This window comes from Sminthopsis crassicaudata, chromosome 4 (assembly GCF_048593235.1).
Source record: "Sminthopsis crassicaudata isolate SCR6 chromosome 4, ASM4859323v1, whole genome shotgun sequence".
NCBI lineage: Eukaryota > Metazoa > Chordata > Mammalia > Dasyuromorphia > Dasyuridae > Sminthopsis > Sminthopsis crassicaudata.
The window spans coordinates 11,520,728-11,544,861 of NC_133620.1; the positions used below are offsets into that span (position 1 = coordinate 11,520,728).

At 41.3% G+C, this 24,134-nt stretch overlaps 2 protein-coding genes across 2 annotated transcripts in view; one reads left to right on the plus strand and one right to left on the minus strand.

Moving 5' to 3' along the window:
• JAK1 (Janus kinase 1) overlaps window positions 1-13,763 on the plus strand; it is a 136,913-nt gene extending 123,150 nt beyond the window's left edge. Inside the window, 11 exon segments of the mRNA XM_074265742.1 lie at window positions 844-971; window positions 1,767-1,902; window positions 3,781-3,932; window positions 4,789-4,939; window positions 5,058-5,152; window positions 6,098-6,290; window positions 7,715-7,839; window positions 8,813-8,985; window positions 9,878-9,995; window positions 11,152-11,262; window positions 12,030-13,763. Of these exon segments, the coding sequence (XP_074121843.1) occupies window positions 844-971; window positions 1,767-1,902; window positions 3,781-3,932; window positions 4,789-4,939; window positions 5,058-5,152; window positions 6,098-6,290; window positions 7,715-7,839; window positions 8,813-8,985; window positions 9,878-9,995; window positions 11,152-11,262; window positions 12,030-12,125 (1,478 nt within the window). The 3' untranslated portion in view covers window positions 12,126-13,763.
• RAVER2 (ribonucleoprotein, PTB binding 2) overlaps window positions 13,760-24,134 on the minus strand; it is a 90,963-nt gene continuing 80,588 nt past the window's right edge. Inside the window, 1 exon segment of the mRNA XM_074265743.1 lies at window positions 13,760-16,621. Within this exon segment, the coding sequence (XP_074121844.1) occupies window positions 16,472-16,621 (150 nt within the window). The 3' untranslated portion in view covers window positions 13,760-16,471.

The window sequence follows — 24,134 nt, forward strand, 5'->3', positions numbered from 1 at the left end:
GGAGAGGGAGAGGGGAGAGGGAGAGGGGAGGGAGAGAGGGAGAGGAGGGGAGAGGAGAGAGAGCAAGGAGGAGAAGAGACAGACAGAGACTGATAGACAGAGATGGGGGGAGAAGAGAGAGAGACAGAGGTCTATCCTCTGGGGCCCTGTTTCCTCCATGTAAAATGAGGAAGTTGGACTAGCTCGTCTCTGAGTCCTTTCCACCTCCTAATTTCTGATTTTATGAAACATTCTAAGGCGACCAAAAGCCCCAGATGGATGCTGGGACTGGATCTCACATTCTCTCCTATGTCTGTGCCTAGAAACTCTCTCCTCCTCCTCCTTCTTTCTCTGTCTCTGAATCTCTTTTTCCCTCCCTCTCTCTCTCTCTGTCTCCTCCTCCCCACAATTGCATCTATATCAACTTCCTCCCCCCACTATCCCCAGGAGTTATGGGAAGAGAGTTATTTATTCTTAATTTGCATATGGAGAAATGAGGCCCCAGCTGTCTTATGGGTACTCAACAGTGAAGCTGGGGCTCCAGCACAGACTTCTGTCAGCTTGGACTCCAGGGAAACAGTGTGTGTAAAAAGTGGATTGCCAGGAAGACCTGGGCTCAAGCCCTATCTCTTTCACTAACTAGCTTTGTGACCCTGAGTGAGTCACTTACCCTCTGGGAGGCAACCTTAGCTTACGGGATTGTAATGAGGCTGAAAGGAGTCCGTGTCCATAAGCTCTTGAGGCTTCTGACGGCTAAGGTTGGGGAGGGTGGGGGTTGTTTGAGATTGGGGAGGAAGAGTGGGGGTTGTGCCCGCTGGGCAGTCAGGGTCCCAACAGTCACGCCCTGTTGTCCCATGCCCTCAGACATCATGGTGGAGGAGTACATGGAGTTCGGGCCCCTGGACCTCTTCATGCATCGGAAAAGCGAGCTGCTCACCACGCCCTGGAAGTTTAAGGTGGCCAAACAGCTGGCCAGCGCACTGAGTTACTTGGTAAGAGCAAACCCAGACTGGGCTCACCCTGAGCTGGCTTCCTAAGCATTCAGTGAGCAGAAGCCCTTTATCTGGTCGTTTCTCTCCATGGTGGGGATGGGCAGGAGGAGAGACTGACCAGGAGGATTATGGGGGAACTTCCAAAGCAGCTCCAGAACTGAGCATAGGCGTTTGAGTGCCAGGTATAGAGCCGAGTCGGGGCCGAAGTCAGTCATGTCATGCAACTCTGGGAAAGAGACAAAGGGGAAGAGAATGGGGCCAGGGGATAAATCCCTCTTTCCCTACCGACCAGGTAACAGCATGATCCTGGCTGAATTTGCCCAAGAAAGATGAAGTCCTACTGAAGAAGGTGGTGGGAAGGGTGGGTCCCAGGGACAGAGCCAGCTTCCTTTGGTGTAGTTCCAGAGAACTGAGATGTCGGGTTGTGAATAGAAACATGTAGCAGGTTCGGGCCAAAGAAGCTGGTGGGTCGAGTTGAATAGAAGATCTTTAATTGCATGGGGTTGGAATCCTTTCGCTTAGGACTGAACCAATCCCACCTAGATAACAGGATGAAGCTGTTTATCTTGTTTCCCTCACTGAGGCAGAGTCCAAGGAGAATTTCTCCTTCGAGGAGTTTTAAAGTTTCGGGGTCCCTTCTTCACTCTTGAGGGGCCACATCACCCTATATGTAAAACAAAGCAGAGTCAAGCTAGAAAACTCCAAGTCTCCCCGGAGACGTCCTCTCTCCCAGGGGAGTTGCAAACAGCCTTCGTGGTGGCCGGCCGGCTCACCCGGGTCCCTCTCTTTTTGCAGGAGGACAAAGATTTAGTCCACGGCAACGTGTGTGCCAAGAATGTGCTGTTGGCCAGAGAGGGGCTGGACGGGGAGTGCAGCCCCTTCATCAAGCTCAGCGATCCCGGCATCCCCATCACCGTGCTCTCCCGCCAGGGTATGTCTGCCCAATATTGCCTCCAGTCTGATCAGGGCGTGGAGAGGAGCTAGGTTTTATCCCTTTGCAGGGGGTGGGTGGGGGATGCCTCCAAAAAAAGGCTCCCCAACAACTTCTCCAGGAATCATGTCTTTGCTGGGTTTGAAAGTCGCTCTCGCTTCCCTTATCCCTCTTTAAACCCAATGATGTCATAAGAGGAAATGGTAAATCGGTGAGTGACAGGAACAAGTCTAGACCCAGTGGATGCATCCTTTCAGTCACTCCCAAGTGGCTTCTCAGAGGCCTTCGTGAAATGCCCAGAAGCCCAGAAAATAGTGCAAACGAAGCTCAGAGTGATGGCTATGGTTGGGAGATGGCTGCCTCACCCTGAAAATAGTCCCCACTGACTGCCCTGATGGCTCAGAACTGAGGGAAAACCCTGCCCAGAACAAAGCTGCGAAATGGGTCACATCCCTGCCATGTTTGCCCCTAATTTAGTTCAATTAATTGAAGTTGAATTGCTTGTAAATATTATATAATAGAATTGAATATTGAGTTCAGTTCAGTTCGAATCATTTATAAATACATATATTCATTTGAATAATTTTAATTCAATCCAATTCAATTTGAATTGTTTGCACACATATATTTGAATAATTTGCTTGATTCCATTTAATTTGAATTCTTTGTTTACATATTAATATGAATGCAGTTCCATTAATTCAATTCAATTTAAGGAGCCATTTTGAAATACTAACTTTGTATTAAGCATTGCTATCCCGGCTGCTCTTCCAAATACAATGAAAGGCACAAGAGCCGCATTCGAGGAGCTCCTTTTGAGAGCACTAGGTTAGGACCTAGGGGAATTGGTTCAAGATTGAAAGATCTGAGTTCAAATTGCAGCTCTGCCATTTAACAAAAAGCGTGGACTTCAACACATCTTTTGCCTCAATTTTCTCATCTGTAGAATGGGGATAAGAATATATGACATCATCTACCTCATGGGAGGCAGCATAGTGTAGAGGATAGAGATAGAGCTTGGAATCAGAAAGACTTGAGTTCAAGATTTGCTGAGGTCACACGTTGGTTATGTGATTTCCCCAGGTGAGATTCAAAGATGGTAAATTACCCAGAAGACACCAAATTTCCATCAGAGCCCCACACCAAAATTACACTTGTGGATGCAAAACATTAAACCTAAAGAAACCTGCTCACTTTACAAGACTTCTGCGGTAGATTTTGAGTCAAAGGACTTGGGTTCTGCCATTTTGATCCCCGTGATGTTGGGCAAGGGACTTCAGCTCCTTGAGCCTCTGTTGCCTGGTCTCTAAAATGAGGAGGTGACTGAACGACCTTTAGGATTTGTCTGGATAATGTAGGAGTTGGTGCTTTGTGATTTCAAAGTCATTGAGGTCATTATATTGGTCAAAGAAGGAGGAGAAGGAGGAAGAAGAGGAAAAGGAGGAGGAGGGGAAGAACAAGAAGGGGAAGGAGGAAGAGGAGAAGGAGAAAGAGAAGGTGAAGGAGGAAGAGGAAGAGGAGGGAAAAAACAAGAAGGGGAAGTAGGAAGAGGAGAAGGAGAATGAAGGTGGAGGAGGAAGGGAAGAAGGAAGAGGGAGATGAGGACAAAGAGGAGGAGGAAGGGGAACAGGAGCAGCAGGAGGAGACAAAGGAGATGAAGGAGAAGAAGAAATAGTAATGCTGTGAGTATTTTCCCAGGTTTTCAGACAACAGAACTGGGGCTCTGCCCATCCATGATCACTGTGGATTCAGAAGCAGGGTGTGAGCCTGGATTTTTGTGACCTTTCAAGTCAGTTTCAGGGTGTTCATTTCAGCAACAAGAACTGTAATGTTGTTTTTGAGGGGGAATCTTTTTTTTTTTTTTTTTTTTTTTGTTAGAATGTGTGGAACGGATTCCATGGATAGCCCCAGAGTGTGTGGACGACTCCAAGAACTTGAGCGTGGCAGCTGATAAATGGAGTTTCGGGACAACCCTCTGGGAGATCTGCTACAATGGAGAGATCCCCTTGAAAGATAAGACTCTAGCAGAGGTAAGTAGATCCATGAAAGATCGTTCTGTACCAGGAGCCATTCTGGGGAGCCAACAATCGGTCAACAAGCATTTATTATGTACTTACTCTGTGCCAGGTAGATCCCTGTCTTCAAGGAGTTTATATTCTAAGGAGACTAACAAACACGTAAAAGAAAGCTGGAAAGATGTGTGTGTGTGTGAGAGAGAGAGAGAGAGAGAAAGAGAGAGAGAGACAGAGAGACAGAGAGAGAGAGAGAGAGAGAGAGAGAGAGATGGAGAGAGAGAGAGAGAGAGAGAGAGAGAGATTGAGAGACAGAGAGAGAGAGATTGAGAGAGAGAGAGAGAGAGAGAGAGAGAGAGAGAGATTGAGAGATTGAGAGATTGACTGGAAGTAAAGCAGAAGCCTGGCTCTGGCAAGATAAAACAAAAGCTCAACTGTGAGGGCTTGGTGCTCCAGAGTGCTCCCATTGGAAAGGAGGCAAGCTGTTGAGTGGAAAGCAAGCCTTGTATGGTTTAAAGATGTCCCTCCCTGTTGGGGAAGCTTCCCCCTCCCAAAGGTGCTTGTGGGGTTACAAGTAAAGCGTCTGCTCCAGAATCCAAGCATTGTGCTCAATGTTATGCTAAATGCTAGGGAGGCAAAGAAAGGCAAAACCCAGCCCCTGCCTTCAAAGAGATTGTCTTCCAGTGGGAGATACAGCCCTCAAATCACATCCAAGATGGAGGGGTGAGCGGGAGGTAATCTCCAAAGGAAGGTGCTAGCATTAACAGGGAACAATGGATGCTTAAAATTTCTGTCCCAAGGAACTCTGGGTAAGTGCTTCCCTTGGATCTCTGCTGTTCTGGAGCTCACTGCTGGCCCTCATCATCTCTTGCAGAAAGAACGATTTTATGAAGGTCGAGTTATGCCGGTCACGCCCTCGTGCAAGGAGCTGGCCGACTTGATGACTCAGTGCATGAACTACGACCCTAGTCAGAGACCCTTCTTCCGAGCCATCATGAGAGACATCAATAGGCTAGAAGAACAGAGTAAGTTTTTCCTCGTTCTGAAGATCCAAGGACCCGGCCAACTCCAGTTTTTATTAGAGCTGAACAGGGGGACAGCAAATGGCTTAAAAACAAAGACTTTCCTTTTGTGCTTTTCTAGACCCAGATATCCTTTCAGAGAAACAGCCAACAACTGAGGTAGATCCCACCCATTTTGAAAAACGCTTCTTGAAGAGGATCCGGGACTTGGGAGAGGTAAAAGCACGGCCGGGAAAGGAACCCCTTCTGTCAGACAGCCGTTTTCATACTCTTGAGGGTTTCTTATCCATCACAATTTTGAACTCAGAGTAACCATGGGAGGTGGGGAGAGAGGAAGAGGGGAGAGAGGTGGTGGGTACATACCCAGCCAACACAGACACAGACTAGGACTGGGAAAAGGGAAGGGAATAAGCATTTATGTAGCACCTACTTTGTGCCAGGCCCCGTGCCAGAGTTCTTTTTATTATCATCTCATTTAATCTTCACAATAACCCTGGGAGGCAGGTGCTATTATAATCCCCATTTTACAGGTGAGGAAATTGAGACAGGAGTTAAGCGATTTGCCTAGGAAGCATCTGAAGCTGGATTTGAACTCTGAACTTCCTGAGTCAGGTTCCACACCACTGTCTCTCATGGAGTACTGACAGTGAACTTTGAAGGAAGTCAGAGACTCTAGAATAGAGGTAGAGGTGAAGAGGGAGGGCATTTCAGGCATGGGGGACCATCCTGTGCAAAGGTGTGGATATGGGAGATGGAATCTTGTGGAGGAGAAACAGCAAATAAGCTTGCATCTGAATCTGTCTCTGCCCTCTCTCTCTCCTTCCCTTTTTCCCTTTCAATCTTCCCTCTTCCCTTCTCCCCTTCTGCTTCTCCCCTTTTCCCTTCTCTCTTCTCTTCGTCCTTCTTGTCCCTCTCTCCCTATCCCTCTCTCCCTATCCCTCTCTCCTTCTCCCATTCTCCCTTCTCTTTTCCCTTTTCCTTCTCTCCATCTTTCTTGTCCCTCTCCCTATTCGCTTTCTCTCACATTCTCTCTTTCCTTATCCCCATTCCTCTTTTTGTCCTTCTTTCTTCTCTTCCCTCCCTTTCTCCCCTCCCTTTCCCCTTCTCCTCCCCCTCCATTCCCTCTTCCCCTCCCTTTCCCCATCTCACTCTCATCACCAGGGTCACTTCGGGAAAGTTGAACTGTGCAGGTACGACCCCGAGGGGGACAACACAGGGGAACAGGTGGCAGTGAAGTCCCTGAAGCCGGAGAGCGGGGGCAACCAGATCGCCGACCTGAAGAAGGAGATCGAAATCCTGAAGAACCTCTATCACGAAAACATTGTGAAATACAAGGGGATCTGTACGGAGGATGGTACGGGGGCTTCCCTGGGGGGCAGGGTTCACATGATGTCAAAGTTAAACATTGGGATGGGGGGCTGCCAAGCCTTGTGCTTGTGACAGAATGAAGCCCCCCTACTGGGGGGGCAGCTTGCCTTAGGTTCCACTGGCTAGCCTTGAGCAAGACCCAATGCCTTGACCAAACCAGCCTTTAACTCAGAGCCTGTGAAGGTGCCCAGTGCCCTGCTACCCAGCAGGCTTCTCTTGGGCGGGCTAATCCCCTAAGCAGAGCAAGGGTCCTGGGCAGTTCTAGTTTTAAATAAACTCTCATGGCTACTGGCGTGGCTCAGCCCAGAGCAGCCACACTGGATTGTTTGCCCAGCTTTCTTACTCTTGGTTAAAGAAAAAGCAGCCCATTAGTCATTCAATGAATAAGCATTTATTAAACACCTACTATTTGCCAGGAACTTCATTAAATGCTGAGGATATAAAGAAAGGCAAAAGACACCAAAAGAACTTACATTCTATTGGAGGGGAAACTGTATAAACCCTTAGGTGTAGATAAGCTAAGACAGGACAGATTGAAGGAACCAAGGGGGTGGGAAGCTTTTGGTGTTGGATTTCTCATTACTCTCTTCTTTGGTCACAGTGGTCAGCAGCTGGCTATGGGGGGATACTACTATAATGGCTAATGGCTCGTGTTTCTTGTTGTTATCTAGTCTCTCCTATCTTCCTTTCTGGGTTCCTTTTCTTTTTTCCTTTCTTCTCCCTTCTCATCTTTTCCCTTTCCCCTTCCCTTTCCTCTTTTCCTTCCCCTTCCCCCTTTTCCCTTCCCCTTTCCCCTTTTCCCCTTCCCCCTTCCCTATATCCCTTCCTCTTCCCCTCTCCATTTTTTCTTTCCCCTTTCCCTTCCACTTCCCCTTCTCTTCCCTCCCCTTCCCTCTGTCCCCCTAGAGTATTATACCCTTACCTGTGGGTGCTTGCCCAAAGGAATGTAAATTTTGCTTACTGAAATCTCCCTGATATCTTGGAGTTTACAGTCTGGATTCCTTTTTTAAAGACCAGACCTTATACTCAAATCCCTTGGCTCTCATCGATTGGCCAATAAAATGCCTAAGTGGAGATTTGATCTCAGGCTTTCCTGGCTCTAGAGGCTACACTTTCTGCTGAACCAAAACGCCTCCTTCAGGTACTGAAGTGGCCCCAGCCCGTCTTGCAGTAGCCTATTGCTGTCTGAAGGATGCGCACCATATTCATAACTGACAACATTTCTTTGATTTCTTGAAATTTTCCTTAACTTTCTAAATCATATAAAAATGAGTTGATTTTGAACCTGATCACCTGAGTTCATTTTTCATGGTTCAGTTGAAGCCAGTGGGACCATGAGCTAATTAAACTGAATTAAGAATTTCCCATCTTAGATTCTTAGATTCTTATGCTTTTTTTTTTTTTAATCAGGAGGAAATCGGATTAAACTCATTATGGAGTTCCTGCCTTCAGGGAGCCTTAAGGAATATCTTCCCAGGAATAAGAACAAAATCAACCTCAAACAGCAGCTGAAGTACGCAGTTCAGATTTGCAAGGTAAGGAAGATGACTTGTTGTTGGAAGCCCCCTTCCCTGGGAAATTAGCTCTGTCTTGGATAGTAAACAAGATCAACAAGCAACGACTTTTCGTGACCCCATTTGGGGTTTTCTCAGCAAAGATACTGGAGTGGTTTGCCATTTCCTTCTCTGGCTCATTTTACAGATAAAGAAATTGAATCGGGGGGAGGGAGTGGAGGGAGGGGGAGGATAATTTGGAAAAATGAATACAAGGGATAATATTATAAAAAAAATTACTCATGCAGATATACTGTGGGAAAAAATTCTAAATAAATAAAAAAGAAAGAAAAGAAATTGAGCCCACAGGATGAAGTGACTTGCATAGGGTCACACAGCTAAGAAATAAATGTCTGTCAGGAAGATTGAGTCTTCTTGACTCTAAGCCTGGCACTTGTGCTATGGCGCCCCCTAGCTACTCTTGTTTCCTGGGGAGGTTTAGAATAGATGCAGATTGACTGTCAGTTTTTCACCTTGCTCATTCAAGGTTTTATTTTTGTAAGATTTACTAAATTTTAAATTTAGAACCATAGAATTAGGTTAGCTGGTCCAACTTCCTCATTTTTCATGTGAAAAATGAACCTCCATGAGGCTGAGTGACCTGTGCAGGGTCATACAACTTGGCAAACATTTATTAAGCTCTATCTGCAGGAAGCACAGTGCTAAGTACTTGACAAATACCCTCTCATTTGATCCTCACCACTCTGCGATGGAAGTGCCATCCGTAGCCCTTTTATAGTGCAAGAAACGGTGGCAAAGAGGCAGCTAGGTCTTCCTGGCTCCACCTAAGCCTTTGTCTTCCTGATGTGTCAGAGCTCGGTTAAAAAAAAATGAACAAGTAGAATGACCTTCAGATGGTCATTGGGTGGATGTGGCGCAGGGGCCTGACTGAAAGACGACCTTCCTGAGCGACTATGGCACGGGTATCCTTCTGACTCTCTTTTTCCTTCCTTAGGGGATGGACTATCTGGGATCCTGTCAGTATGTCCACCGAGATCTCGCAGCAAGAAATGTCCTCGTTGAGAATGAGCACCGGGTGAAGATTGGAGATTTTGGCTTAACGAAAGCCATTGAAACGGACAAGGAGTACTACACAGTGAAAGATGATCGAGACAGTCCCGTCTTCTGGTAAGGAACAGAGCCAAAGTGTCCAGAAGAGAAAATATTAGTTGAGCCTTTCAGTGATCCAATGAGGTAGGGGCTATCAAGGCTCCCATTTTATGGATAAGAACACTCATCCCTATAGTATGGAGGAGACTTGAAATCATTGTTGAGTCCAAGATCCCACTGAGTTGGAAAGGTTTAGGGTGCAGTAAGAGATACCTCCATCTATTTCATGGGATCTCAGAACTCAGTACCCCCTCTTTTACACATGGGGAAACTGAGGCTCGAGTAACCTACCTATAGTACTTTTTCATCCATTGTTTTAGGATTAGCCTGGATGTTTGAAGAGGCTCATCAGCCTAAGATTGGTCAGAAGAATCAATAATTATTTGCTAAGATTTAAAGAAGCAGTATTGCATATTGGTTAGAGCCAGCCTCCACCAGGAAGGCCAGGGTTCATGGGCTTCTGCTGATATATAATGTCTATGTGACCATGGAAAGTGAGTCTTCCTGGCAGCCGGGACTGTCACAGATCTGCTTTGGGGAAGGGATTTTCTTTATCAGAGACCTTTCTACACTTAGGAAATTTAACTGTTCCCCCCTCCCCCAAAAAAAAGATCCAGTACTGTGCTCAGTGGGAGGAGTACTGAGGCATCAGTGAAAATAAGATCTTGGGAGTACCAACATACTGTCACTTACCTTTATATATCCTTTAAGACTAAAAAAAAGCATTTTCCTCTCCTATCCCAAAGAAGTGAAGAAGAGACAGAGGATCAGAGAAGTGAGATCCAGAGCCAGGCTTCTGGACTCATTCCCAGAACTCCTGCTAAGTCTGGTCTATTTCATTTGGGATCAATGAGGTCTGTCAATTTCTCACCCAAAGAAATCACGGGATTCATATTGTCTTTCCTTCCAGGTATGCCCCAGAATGTTTAGTTCAGTGCAAATTTTACATCGCCTCTGATGTCTGGTCATTCGGTGTCACGTTGCATGAACTGCTCACCTACTGCGATTCAGAATCCAGTCCCATGACGGTAATTGTTCTTTCCCCCAAAGCTCATGCAAATAAAAGGAGCTGCCCTCACTACCCTTCCTAACTAGTTTTTGGAGTGTTTTAAAATGGTGTATTATAGTACAAAGACTTAACTCTGGTGGAAAAATTTGGTTTTTTTTTCCATTTAAGTTAGTTCATTCAACAAATAAATATTGAATAATTGTGCTACATGTTTGAATTACATGCTACAAAATGGTAATAATCTAGTGTTACCCAACTAGCCCTCAAGGAGTGGGAAAGTAATAACAGTAATAATTAGTATTATTTTTAAGGTTTACATGTTATCTCATTTGAGCTTAATAATAAAGTAGGTAGGGGCTCTTATTTGTCCCTGTTTTACAGGAAACTGAGGCTCAGAGTTAGATGATTTGTCCAGGGTTCCACAGATAGAGTGTATGAGGCTACATTTGAATTCAGATCTTCCTGACATATCTTTTAAAAGCCAAAGAAAAAGTACAGAAAGGCAGGTCCTGAGACCAGCAGGGAGAGATCATTATAACCTGGAAGGGTCAGAGAAGCTTCACAGAGCATGTGGGATGTGAGAACCAGACCCTGAAGCCATCACCATGTTGTTATTGTTATTATTATCAGTAGTAGTAATAGAAGCAGCAACGATAGTCCTAGCAATAGTAGCAATAGCTAACAGCAGCAGTAATTGTAGCAATAGCAGGAACAGAAGTATTAACAATAGAGTAGCATTAGTAGCAGCAGCAACAGTAACAATTGTAGCAGCAGCAGCAGGAGTAACAGCAATAGTAGCAGTACTAGTAGTAACAATAGTAGCAATAACAGCAGGAGCAGTAGCAGCAGTACTAGCAACAGTAGCAGTACTAGTAGTGACAATAGTAGCAATAACAGCAGGAGCAGTAGCAGCAACAGTAGCAGTACTAGTAGCAACAGTAGCAATAATAACAGGAGCAGCAGCCGTAATAATAGAGGTGGGAGGAAAAAATAATGAAAAAGGGAGGATGCACCAGATTGTTGAGGCCCTGAATGCCAAGTTCTGTAGCCCTTATTCTAGAGGTGAAGGAAAGAGTTAAGTCAGTGTTACTGCTTCTCCTTAAACAGAGAGTGAGGGGAAATTGTTAACTAACACAACCAGAGTCAAACACTTCGGCTGGTTTTGTTTTGTCCAGATGTTCTTGAAGATGATCGGCCCAACTCAAGGCCAGATGACTGTCACCCGGCTTGTGAGAGCATTAAAGGAAGGGAAACGTTTGCAGTGCCCACCCAACTGCCCAGAAGAGGTACTCGTGGGACTCTCCTTCGTATCATATCAGAATGTTAAAGACCATCGGGTCACATAGGATCCTGGGTAGAGAGGAAGCAGATGATGAGAAAGAGGCTATTCCTTTATAGTCTTATATACTTTTTAGATGCTAACTAACACATGAGGGGGGGAAATTACTCCACACCTTGTCGGGACTCCTACTCCATATTCTATTTCCCTCTGTCTTTTCTCTATATTTTCCCATCTCCAAGCCCACACTAAGGCAGGTAGAACCTTGAAATTGAACACGGAAAAAAAAAGAAAAGGAATATTCTGTAACTAATTATATTAGCCACATATTGACTACTTACTTGCTGCATTCAATATAGCTTTCATTTTTTTATGATTAGATTCAAAACTATAATGTCAAAATGTTATAGGAGGTAATTGTGTTTATAATTGAGCAGTAGGAATTGAGGAAAGGCTATAAATGAAGCATGAATGGTCCACAAATTATTACCAGCCTGGAACTTGATCAGTCAGCTCCAGTATATCACCTTAGACTTCATCTCCAGATTGAACTACAGAAGCAACTGGTAGCATTTTGAGGTTGCGTGGACCATGAGTGAGTCGATAAGCTTACTGAACTTTGCAAATCGTGTCTACTTCGATCGCCTCTTTATGTCAAATACACTCTCATCTCATTTTAGCTATTTCTTTTACTCATAACTCTCATTTAAAAAAGCAGACCCCAACACAAACCGAGCCAACACCAACCTTTGTGCTCTTGCTGTTTTTTTACAGGTTTACCAGCTAATGAAGAAATGCTGGGAGTATCAGCCAAACAATCGGACATCTTTTCAGAACCTCATCCGGGGATTTGAAGCACTTATAAAATAAGATCCCAGTGATCAAACACCGATTTAAGTGCCTGCTGTTTGCAAGGCACTCCTCTGAGTGGTGGGACATGAGCATCTCCCCCAAAAAACATTCTTTTGTTTGTATTGCCCAACAGTTGGAGGTTTGCCCTCTCTAGAAGTCAAGTACCTAAGCTCAGTTGAGGGGTGTGGAGGGCTCTTTTTTTTTTAAATGTAAAACATTTGTATTCTGCCCAGATTTGGTCATTCGTTCATAAAATATTTATTGAGTGCCAACTGTATGCTTGAGGGGCTTCATATCTCCGGGTGGTTCTTTAAAGGAAATAATCTTAGAATGGTGATGGATAAAAGGAACCAACATCTTAAGCACTCCTCTTATTGGAAGATGTTGACCACCAACCCCTGGAGTTGGTGACTCTCATTTCTGTGGGTCGCTGATGATTTTAACAGCACTCACGTGACTTACGTGAGAAGGGTATTTCAAGAAACCCGGCCCACATCGAATTATTTGCTTTTGCTGGCAGTTACGAATTAAGAGATGAAACAGAGTCCATTTTCTTGATGTGTCGAATGGAGCCAAGGGCTGTAGGCTTATCAAGCTACCTTTTCCTGTACAAACTTTCAACATCTATACCAATGGACCAAACCTTCTGTCAAATGCCAGTTCACAAACTGCCCTTTGAAAGTGAAGGGAATTCTACTGACATGATTTTGAGCTCTCTCACAAATCGTCTTGTATTCCTGGTGACCATCTATCCAAAAGATCGGCTGGGCAAATAGAGGCAGTCTGTGTCTATGGGAGAGAGCCCTTTCTGTCTGAATCTGACCGACTTGGGAACTGAATGGACAGCTTCAACGTCATCATCCACATGTTCTAACCGGCTGAGCTAAGAGTCCTAATACCACTCAATAGGCTTGCTTTCTTTTCCTTCTTTTATAAAAGTAAAAATGCAAGTGTACCTTTTTAATTTTCAAACTTTGCTACAAAAAGAAATTATTCTTAAGGATTTTGACACTTCAGAAGTCAAGCTGGTTTTCTATGTTGGACAGAAACATTTAGACGCACCATATGAATTGTATTATACTTTCGGGTCTTTCTGTACTTGACATGAAAAGGCAGATGCCTTTATGTAATGGGTATGGGCACTGAGCCTGTTATCATTAGGGGGAGCTGCCAGATATTGGCTGGATCCCCATCACATGCAGCATGGAACAGCGGATCGCCACCTAGAGGAATCTCATTGCCTCAAATATAGTACTGGATGAAAGATGCCAACTTCGGGGATTGCTTGGGGATAGCTTGCTAAACAGTTAAAGCGACGTGGTCGCCAATCCAACATGAATGGTTTTAAGAAACGTCTGTCTGCAAAGTCATTCAAAACTCCATAGTAGTACTAGCGTGCCATTACTTTTTACCTTCTTATCTCGAAAATGCTTTTTGGAAAGATTCAGAGCTGGCAATAAGGAGACAGAGAGACGCGCTGTTCAGATATCTGTGGTGAGCTAAGGATTTCATTTCCCCCCCCTTGCCCACATGTGTTTGTCTTATACAGGTCGGGGAAGATTCCAGCATTACCCACACTTGTACCTGTTCAGAACCTGTGTACAACCTATATGCACTTTGTTACTCTTTATACAAATAAATCAAATAAAGAATTGACATGCATATGTCTTTTTAATATTAAGAGTTAAATGAACACAGAGCATTTTAGTTTGATTACATAGAAAAATAACTATAATACAGAATTTTCATGATTTTCCCCTTCTACCCCCCCCAATAATGGGCCTAGTTATTGATTATAGAAGTAACAAGCAATAGGAATGGCCCTGATAGAAAATTCCCAGGAACCCCAACTCTTCATTTTAGGCCAGGATTTCAATCCCTCCACAACCAAACTTTGATTAGTCTGTGTAGCTGCTTGTTAACAGTCCCGATTTTCAAATTTTCTTTCTCTGATTTCCCGTTTGTCTATCTCGAGAAGGGTGACTGATCCCTGAAGACGTTCAATGCAAGGCAGGAACGAACAAGGGAAAGGAAAACACGGGGCACAGCTCAATTATGAGCAAGTTGTTGAATAATCAATGATATATTGCTACAGATGGGAAGCATCACGGTGGGCATGAGAGCAAATGGGCCTCCGAGTCAGGATACCTGACGTTCAAGGCCTCCCTCACAATCACCACCCTGCCATCCTTACCGGGTGATCTTAGGCAAACTACTTAATCTGCAGCAGATGCTCCTATGCCATTTCCCACTGGCAGTTCCCTTTATCAGTGAAATCATGAATCCAGTCCCAGCCTCACTTGATAAAATCATTTGCAAGTGGGAGAATTCTTAGAAAGTTATATAACTACTCCATTAGTTTAATTTTCAAAATGTCGACTCGATCAACAAGCATTTGTTAAGTGCCTACTGTGTGCAAGGCACTTGGCTACATGCTGGAATTAAAACAGATGTGATTTAAAGAACAGAAAGAAGAGGCTGGAAACTAAGCAAATTAAAATTCTATACAGAGTACACAAAGCGTTATTAAGCATCAATACCATACGACATAATTTAAACAGAGCAAATTTTCTTTGTAATAAACCTTACAAATGGCCAAGGGTACCTTTACTTCTAGTTTACAAAAGCTTGGGATCCTTAAAGAGTCAAGCTTTGATCAAGGTTTGATGTTTGATCAATTGTTGCATTTGTATCTCATCCATCTGGAAATATTCTGGATTACAGGGGCTTCCTGGATCATTCACGTTTACTGACAGGTACTACATGGATTAGGGCTCCTATTAAAGATTGTAAATTAAATTTTAAGCTCATGGGAGAGGGGAGAAACAAGCATTTATTAAACGCCTACTATGTGCCAGGCACTGTGCTAAGCGCTTTACAAATGTCTCATTTGATCCTCAAGACCAAAGAGGTAATAAATACTGGTACCACAAGAGGGTCCTCCACAATAATAATAAGAATCACTCACATTTATAGAGTGCTTTGACGTTTGCAGAAGCGCTTCTTTGTCTCATTGGGTAACAGGAAAAAAGATACTGATTGCTTGACTGCTTTGGAAGAATGAAGGAGATGGCCCCCAAAATGACAGTGGGCCTAGTGATTGAATGGCCTCTTGCCTTTGCGCTCTGTTAGGAAGCTGGCTGAGTGGCTCTGGCCATCTTGCCAATCACAAGTCTGTGGCGAATGAACATCAAGACTTGATGGGATAGGAGGTACAGGCCAATTTAAATTCAGGGGCATGTCAGAATACTAAAAGCCACAGCAAGCCTTTCCCCAAAGTATGTAGCATTTTAAAAACCAAATTGAAATTAGCTAGCTTCATCTTTTGAGTATTCAGTTACCCATTCTCAAAGAAGTGGTAACAACATTATTAAAATGAGTTTTTCACAATTACAATGGAGAAAGAAAAGTGAATGTAGTCTATTTAGTTGTTTTTCACTGTTTCACATGTCAGTTTTTTAAAAGTGATTTTTAAATGCAAAGTAATTCTCATACTTTCAAAGTAAAACAGCTAACTGTCTTCTACCAAACAATCACATTACCTGTAGGCCTCCACAAGGAGTTTGTACTGCAGAGCTGAATGTATGCCTGGAATTTCTTTTTGCACATAAAGCTTTTTCAAAACAAGGTCATGGCTGCTGCTTAGAACATGCTTTTTTATGACTCTGGGCAAAGCTCAGATGATCAGAGAGAGTACAAAGTGATCTTAAAGATCAGTGAGTACAGCCTCATCATTTTATAAATGAGAAAACTAGGGAATTTAGGTATGCTTACAGTCAACCAAATAAGTAAGAAGAAGTAGTCAGAACTCAAATCCATCCTTGGACTCCAAATTCAGTGTTTTTCCTGCTACACCATGATATCTTACACCTGTAAAGAAAACTAAGCAGCAGAAACAGGATGGAAATGCACATTGGCTGATAGGGTAAATTAAAAGAAAAAAAAAATCAACCTATCATTAGACTCACCCTTCTAAGGTTCAGGAAACAAGGGTTTCCTCTTTATTGCTTTAGATGATTAGAGAAGGTATCAAAATGATTATGGGAAAATTGGTTTTTGCAGTCAGAAAATAACATTGTAAATCTTAGCAATCTATGATAAGTTTAACACATTATTTAGGATGTACCTAATACTAGCAGGAAATGGACTCAATGGATGTCTTTTTTTTTTTTTTTTTAATTATTGCTTCTTATTTTCATTTGGCAAATCTGCCATCTGTGAAGCGCTCAAAGTTCCTCCTGTGAACGGTGATCCATTTTTTTCAAGGAGATGGCTAGTCTGGCCGACTTTAAGGCAGCGATGAACAGCAGAGGTCCTGGAAATGAGCTACGTGATAACATACGGGAAGACCGATGGAGGGAACCTCAGTAGACGCGCTTCTTCTTTAAGTAGGATTCAGCATAATACCCTCCTGTGCCCTGAGAATGTTGGTCGACAAATTCCACTGAGCTCCCTTCGGGGGCAGAAATGAGGTATGAGGAGCCTCGTTTTTCATTTCTTAAAGGTGAAGATACCTGGAAGAACATAACCATTAAAAATAGTAACCAACAAAATTAATCAGGCTTTGTCATTTATCAAAAATATGTATAGGGGATCACTGCCTTCCAGCCTCACAGTTCCCATGACTGTTCTCATCTGATATAGAAAAGAAAATGGCATAAGAATCATGCAGCATGTTCTTCCCAGAAATTCACATGGTCATAAATTAAAACAATAAAAAATCTCTAGGAAAAAAAAATCATGCAGTGATTCTATAAAGTCCCAGAAGGAGAACTGACAGATTATATGCTACAGAGAACAAGAGTGAAAGGAAGATCACTTTCCATTTCTCTTCCTGGATGTTATACATTTGAATCAAATTGTTTTATCTATCTTTTCTTTCCTCATCTCTTTTCTTTCCCCTTCCTCTTTCTCTCCTTTCTCCCTTCCTTCTCTCTCCTCTTTTCTTTCCTTCTTTCTATCCTTCACTTTCTTCTTCTCCTTTCCCCACATTTCTCTCTTCTTTCTGCCTTTCTTCACTCCTCCTTTCTTCCTTTCTCTCCTTTCTCCTTCTCCCTTCCTTCTTTTCTCCTTTCTCTTCCTTTCCTTCTCTTCTATCCTTCCCTCACCCTTCTTACTCTCTCTCTTCCTTCTCTTTTCCTCCTCTCCTCCCTCTCCCTTTCTTCTCTCCCACCTTCTTCTACAACCTTCCCTTTCTCTTCCCTCCCTCCCTTATTCTCTCTTGGTCTTTGTTATATAGGATGATTCTCGGTGGAGAAAAAAAGCTATATCTGCAAGTAAAGCCAATAAGAGGTAAAAGACTAGCATACATTTTTTTTCATTTTAATAGTTTTTAGCATGCATTTTTTAAAAAGAAAACACATTTTAAAAATTGTTTTATACAGGAGTGATCAATGTCAATTGCTGACAAATTGCTTTCCAGAACACTGATCCCAGTATCACTTGGTCCCAGCTTTGAAAAATAGAGTATAAAAAACTTAGGATAGTAAAGGTAATTGTACACCAAAGGAGTACAAAAGATTGTTAAGGAAATAATATTAGAGCTTTGTGTATTATATGGCACAACAGACAGAGCACTGGGCAGAGGTCAGGAAGACATGAGTTCAAATCCAGTCTCAGACACTAGTTGTGTGACCCTGAACAAATCACTTAAGCCTGTTTGCCTCTGTCTCCTCCATTGTAAAATGGGGATAATAACAGTATCTCCCTCACAGGTTATTATGAGGCTCAAATAAGTTGATGGCTATAAAGCAGTAACAGCAGTCCTTAGCACATTATTACCTCCCTTTCCTTTCCCCCTGTATGTTTTCTATCTTTGTACTTTAAAACAATTTGATAAAAATTTATAACAACCCTTTTATTGATCGTGCAAACATTTCCCAATAATTTATTTTTTAAATTACAAAAAATAAACACATTAATAAGCAAAAATCTAGAAAAAGAGACTTTTTTTTACCAGTATAACAAAACCTTAGCATGAGGAAGAACTTTGAAATTCATATAGCTCCAATCCTGTTTTTAAATTAAATTCATTTTGAACCAGATAGAATGTCATCTGGAAAGGGAAATGCAAGGGAGAACATTCCTTCTTCCAAAGGATTCTGGCACCTCCTGCAACTTAAGAGCTTTGCCTGGGACACAGAGAGAGTAAGTGGCTTGTCCATACTCATACATACAGTATGAGTCAGATGTGGTTCTTCCTGTCTCCAAGACCTTTACTCTATTACCTCTTTCTTATCTGTATATAGCCACAGGATCCTAGAACTTAGAGCCGGAAGAACTTAATACCTAGTTTTTATTTCAAAGGGATCTAATTTAGTACATCATGTTAATAGTAAAAACAAGCCAAAGAATATGGCTAAATCTTCACCAACCTAGCATTTTAATATCCTCTGGACAAGGCAAGCTAGAATTCAATCACTTTATACACATTTAGAGTAGTGTTTCAAATTTTTAAAAAACAAAACAAAAAACTAGGAAGCTGATTCAATTTAAAGCAGGGGGAAAGAAGATTTATTTTGGTCTTTTATTCCAGCAAATTATACTTTCAATTAACAGCAACAATGATACCATATAGAATGCTCTGCCCATTTTTAATTTTTATTTATTTATTTATTTTTTTGGAGTTTAGAGCCAATCTCACTCAATAGTTCTACTTTAGAGATAAGATAATGGAGATCCACAGAGCTCAAGTTAGGTTATATCCATGTTAAGTAGCTGAAGCTAAGCTGAAATTTTAGCCCAGGTTTGCCAACTCTCAAGCCAGAGCTCTTTGCACTATGTCCTCATACATAAATTAGAATTAATACAAAACTATCAACAGTCAAGAGTCCACAGCAACAGGATGCATCTAATGGCTGTCTGTATTTAGTCAATGAATCAGTCAATAAACATTTATTAATCTGGTGTTAGAATGTACATTTCTGAGTTCTTCCAATACTGTGGGAAAATTGAGTGAGCCCGGCTTCTTCAAAAGCCTGCTCATTCCTGTTGTTACAGGCATAAATACCCCAGCAGGGCCATCCTTGGGACATTGTGCAAACATGAGATTCTGATCCCCTTAGCCCTATCAGGGATTTCTGATTCTCAACAAGAAATTCTTTAAAAAGTCAGCTAATTTTTCACCTTTTAATTTTAATTTGAAGTCTATCACAAAGGATAAAATGCTACTGTTTTCGGATGCCATCCAGGTATTTGGTACATTATTTTTCTCTTCATATTTGGCAATTTTTGTCCTCTTCACTTTATTCACATCAAGAGCTTTTAAAGTAGAGTTCCTGATTTTTTAAATTAAAACTTATTATTTTCAAAACATACACATGGATAGTTTTCAACATTCACCCTTGTAAAACCTTATGTTCCAAATTTTTTCCTCCTTTCCTCCCAATCCCTCCCCTAGACAGCAAGTAATCCTATATATGTGAAACACGCACAATTCTTCCATACATATTTCCACAATTATTATGCTGCATAAGAAAAATCAGATCAAAAAGAAAAAAAAACGAGAACAAAAACAAAAAGCAAGCAAACAAACAACAAAAATCCTATGTTGTGATCCACATTCAGTTCCCACAATTCTCTCTCCGGATATAGATGGCTCTCTCCATCACAAGACCATTGAGTTTCTGATTTTTTAAAAAATAAAATTCTAATGATTCTATTTCCATATAATTGTTTTCCTTTAGAATCTTGGGTATTTGATTCTATGAATTTAAGAACACTATGCAAAGAAGGGGAGATGTCTCACCAGAATACTCAAGGATCACAGACACACAAAAAGGCTAAGAACCTACCTTTATTTTATTCTTCAGAACGACCAGAATTTTAAGGTTAGCCAAAGGAAACCTTTGGGGTTTGTGTTAATGTATGCTGGCTTTCCTTCTGATTCACTTTTCTGGGTCACAAGAGAATTTCCTTTTTCTTTTTCTTGGCAGTTGTCATTAACTCTCATACTCTGGATTTTATGGTCAACCACTTGCCACTCACCTAATTGTCCAGGAAACTCGAATTACAGTCTCTAAAAAGGGGAAAGGACCCTCCTTCATGTCTGAGGTTAAGGGATTTGTCTTGTCTATGCTCATCATGCTTGTTAGAGGCAATGATATTAGTATTGCATCTCATCTATTTTTCCTTCTATTAACAAGATGGAAGGAGAATCCTTAGTGTTGGTCCCAGAAATGCAACCTTTAACAGGGAATCCTTAAAAAACTGGAACTGGAACTTGGTTTTACTGCCACCAGGTGGTAAGGCCTTGAGCAGAGCTGCACAGGAGACCCATAAGTAACTTTTAAGCTTTAAGCAGTAATGATTGACAGATGTTTGCTCTTTTTAAACATAAAACTCTGAGCTGAAATATGTTAAAGCTCTTTTATTTGTTAAACCTAAATCTTTGGAGTAACTTTTGAAAACAAAGTCTAAGATGGTACAGTTTGGTACTTTTCTCATAATCTTTGACTTTCTTTTGTCAAATGACCCTGAATTTGCAGCTTGCCACTAAGTTTGCTAACATAGAGGCATTCGTTCCTTTTGGATCTGATTTAAAATCATCACATCTCAAGTTCCTTTCATAGTGATGGCACTTTGATCTGCCCTAGTAGATCAGCAACAATATGGGAAAAATCAAGTTTACTTTTCTTTTTTTTTTAAATTATTATAGCTTTTTATTTACAAACCATACGCATGGATAATTTTTCAGCACTGACCCTTGCAAAACCTTCTGTTCCAACTTTTCCCCTCCTTCCCCCCACTTCCTCCCTTAGATGGTAGATAGCTCCACACATGTTAAATATGTTAAAGTATAGGTTGAATCTACTATCTATCTACATATTTATACAGCTATCTTGGTGCACAAGAAAACGGATCTAGAAAGACAGAAAAAACCTGAGAAGGAAAACAAAAATGCAAGCAACAAGTTTACTTTTTTATATTCCTAATGAGCAGCCACAATTTGATCACTTACTTCCTTTTGCCATTTCAAGCATAAGAGAAAGACATTATAACCAAATAATTTGGTGGTATCCTGCAGCTAGGTAGTGTACATTTATCTATATAGGTAACCAATTAACATTGAATACCCTATTAAATTGTATATTATGAAATGTGGCTTATCAGTCTGGTCTATCAAAATCTTCTGGGAGCCTGATTTCTTCATGCCAACCCCTACAGGATTTTTAACATCTGGGAATCAGACAAACATGGTCTCTGTTCCATCTGGAATAAAGTTAAAAATCTCAGGGAGGGAAGGACAGATCCTGGAACTCTTTTGACTACAGACCTTTCTCACATCATCCCACTAAGGATGCTTTGAGTTTGCTCAAGCAGCCAGGTCTGAATTCCTCTACCATGTAAGATTTTTTAAAAAATCACAAAATTTCAGATCAAGGATTGACTTTAGAAACCATCTGCTATCACCCATAATTCCTAAGTAACCTCTACTAGAACATCTCCATTCAGCTTCTGCTCGAAGATTTCCAAGGTGATATAAGTCACCATCTCCTACAGCAGCCTAGTCCACTTTGCCATATCTCTCACTGGCACAAAGTTTTTCTAGATTCCAAGTCTAAATCTTCCTGTTTGCAACTTCTACATACTGTTGCTTCTAGTTCTCTCCTCTGGAGCCAAACAAACCTAATTTTCTCCTCCATATGACAGCTCTTTAAACTTTGAAAGCAGATGAATACATCCAATTCATTTAAACTTCATATGGTATGACCTTGGGCTCTTTTTCTGTTCATGAGATAATTGATCAATGTCCTTCCACAACAATATAGCTTCTCCTTGGAGAACCTGATTCAAAACCCAGCTCTTTCTTTTTTTAAGTATTCCCAGGATTTAGCACAGTGATTGATATAATAGATGCTAATTATTTATTAACAGGTCTGACCATAACATTTAATATCCTGGTATAATTGCAAGAGAGTACAAAGATCATTTTTTTTTTCTGGATTAATTTGATTTTTCTTGTACAGCAAGATAATTGTATAAATATGTATACATATATTGAATTTAACATATACTTCTATCATGTTCAACAAATACTGGACTACTTGCCATCTAGAGGAAGGGGGAAAATTGGAACACAAGGTTTTGCAAGGATAAATATCAAAGAATTATCCATGCGTGTTTTGAAAAATAAAAAGCTTAAATAAAAAAGAATGAATGGCAACAACCAACTATAAAATAAAGAGACCAATACCCTAAACAACAACAAAAAACAAACAATAGAGTGCAGAGAGACTGTGCCATTCCCTTGTTCTAGAAGCTAAATATCTTTTCATACAGCCCAGAATTACAACAGATTTTTGGCTTCCATGTCATACTTATGACTCTTAATAAGCTTAAAATCCACTAACCACCCTCTCCCCTCACACCCTTTTTCAGACAAACTTTTCTTTAATCATGTGTTGAATGCTGATTTTTAAAAACTCAAGTATAAGATCTTATGGTTTTATTATATTTGGCTCAATCTCCTAGTCTGTCAAGATTTTTGGATCCTATTTCTTTCACCTGGCATGTTAGCAATACCTCTCACCTTTGTTTCATCTGATGATATAATAAGCCTATCTATGTCTTCATCCAAGTCACTGATAAAAATGTTCTGGAGCACAGATCTCCGAGGTACTCCGTTGGGGATCTCCTACTGACTCTATGAATCCAATCATTCAAGCAACTTGGAATAGAGCTATGGATATTATTATTAGGATAGCTCAGGGGATAGAATGCTGGGCCTGGAGTCAGAAGATTCAGCTTTCTGAGTTCAAATCCAGTTTCAGACTTTTAGCCGTGTGACTCCAGGAAAATCATTTAAGCCTTTTTTGCCTTGTTTCTTCATCTGTACAATGAGCAGTAGGAGGAAATGGCAAAATGCTCTACTATCTTTTCCTAGAAAACCCCAATAGGGTCACAAAGAATTGGACATGATTGAAAAATAACTGAACAGCAATAAGTTAATGGTGTCTCCATATGCACACCATAGTGTTTAATTTGAAGTAAATCTCTTTGTCTGATCAATAAGATGATGATCAATGAGACAAACAAATTTATAAGGCAGAGCCCTTGATTCTAATCCTCCCTCCCTCTGGGAGACTTTGGGTAACTCCTGATGCCTCAATTTCCCCATAGGTAGAACATCCAGGTCATCCTAGATTTCATCTAAAATTTAGATCCTCAAACAGATGAAATCTGGACCATAACAAGATGGTCCAAAACGTCCCAAAAGGTTATCGATACCTCTTTCTTTGGGCTTGTGTTGACATTTCAGTTAAGAGTTTGGAACATTTAAAAGATATGTTCTGCTTTTAACCTGAAGCTTTTTAACTATTTGAAATATATGAGGAGGGAAAGTAAAACAATCTTAGAATGGGATTCTTAACCTAGAGGCCAAAGGCAAAGTGAGGGTCCATGAATGGATTGCAAGGGATTCATGAATTTAGTTTAAAAATATTTTTATAATTCCCTCATAGAACTGGTTTTCTTTGAAATCTTAAATATTTTAACATATACATTTTAAAACATTGTTCTGAGTAGGGGTCCATGGGCTTCCACAGATTGTCAAAAGGGTCCACAACTCAAAAAAAAAAAAAGTTAAGAAACCTCATCTTGGGCATGTGAGATTCAGAGAGAGAGTTAAAGGTCCTGCCATGGGGTATGTGACAGAGACACAATTTGAACCCAAAGCTTCTTATTCACCAAAAACTCTCTACCCACCTCACCACCTGCATGACAATGAGAACCATCAACATATCAGGAAAACAGTTAAATTCCTAAATTCCAATTTTCTACCAAGCATTTCTTGGTTAAAATGGCATATACTTTTTGATTATTGTTTGTTGAATGACAATCAAGGGCAGCTAGGTGGTGCAGTGGATAGAGCACCAGCCCTGAAGTCAAGAGGGACTGAGTTTAAATCTGGTCTCAGATTTGACTTCCTAGCTGTGTGACCATGGGCAAGTCACTTAATCCCAATTGCCTCAGAGAAAAAAACAAAACAAACAAAAAAAAGCAAACAAATGCAGAATGACAATCATC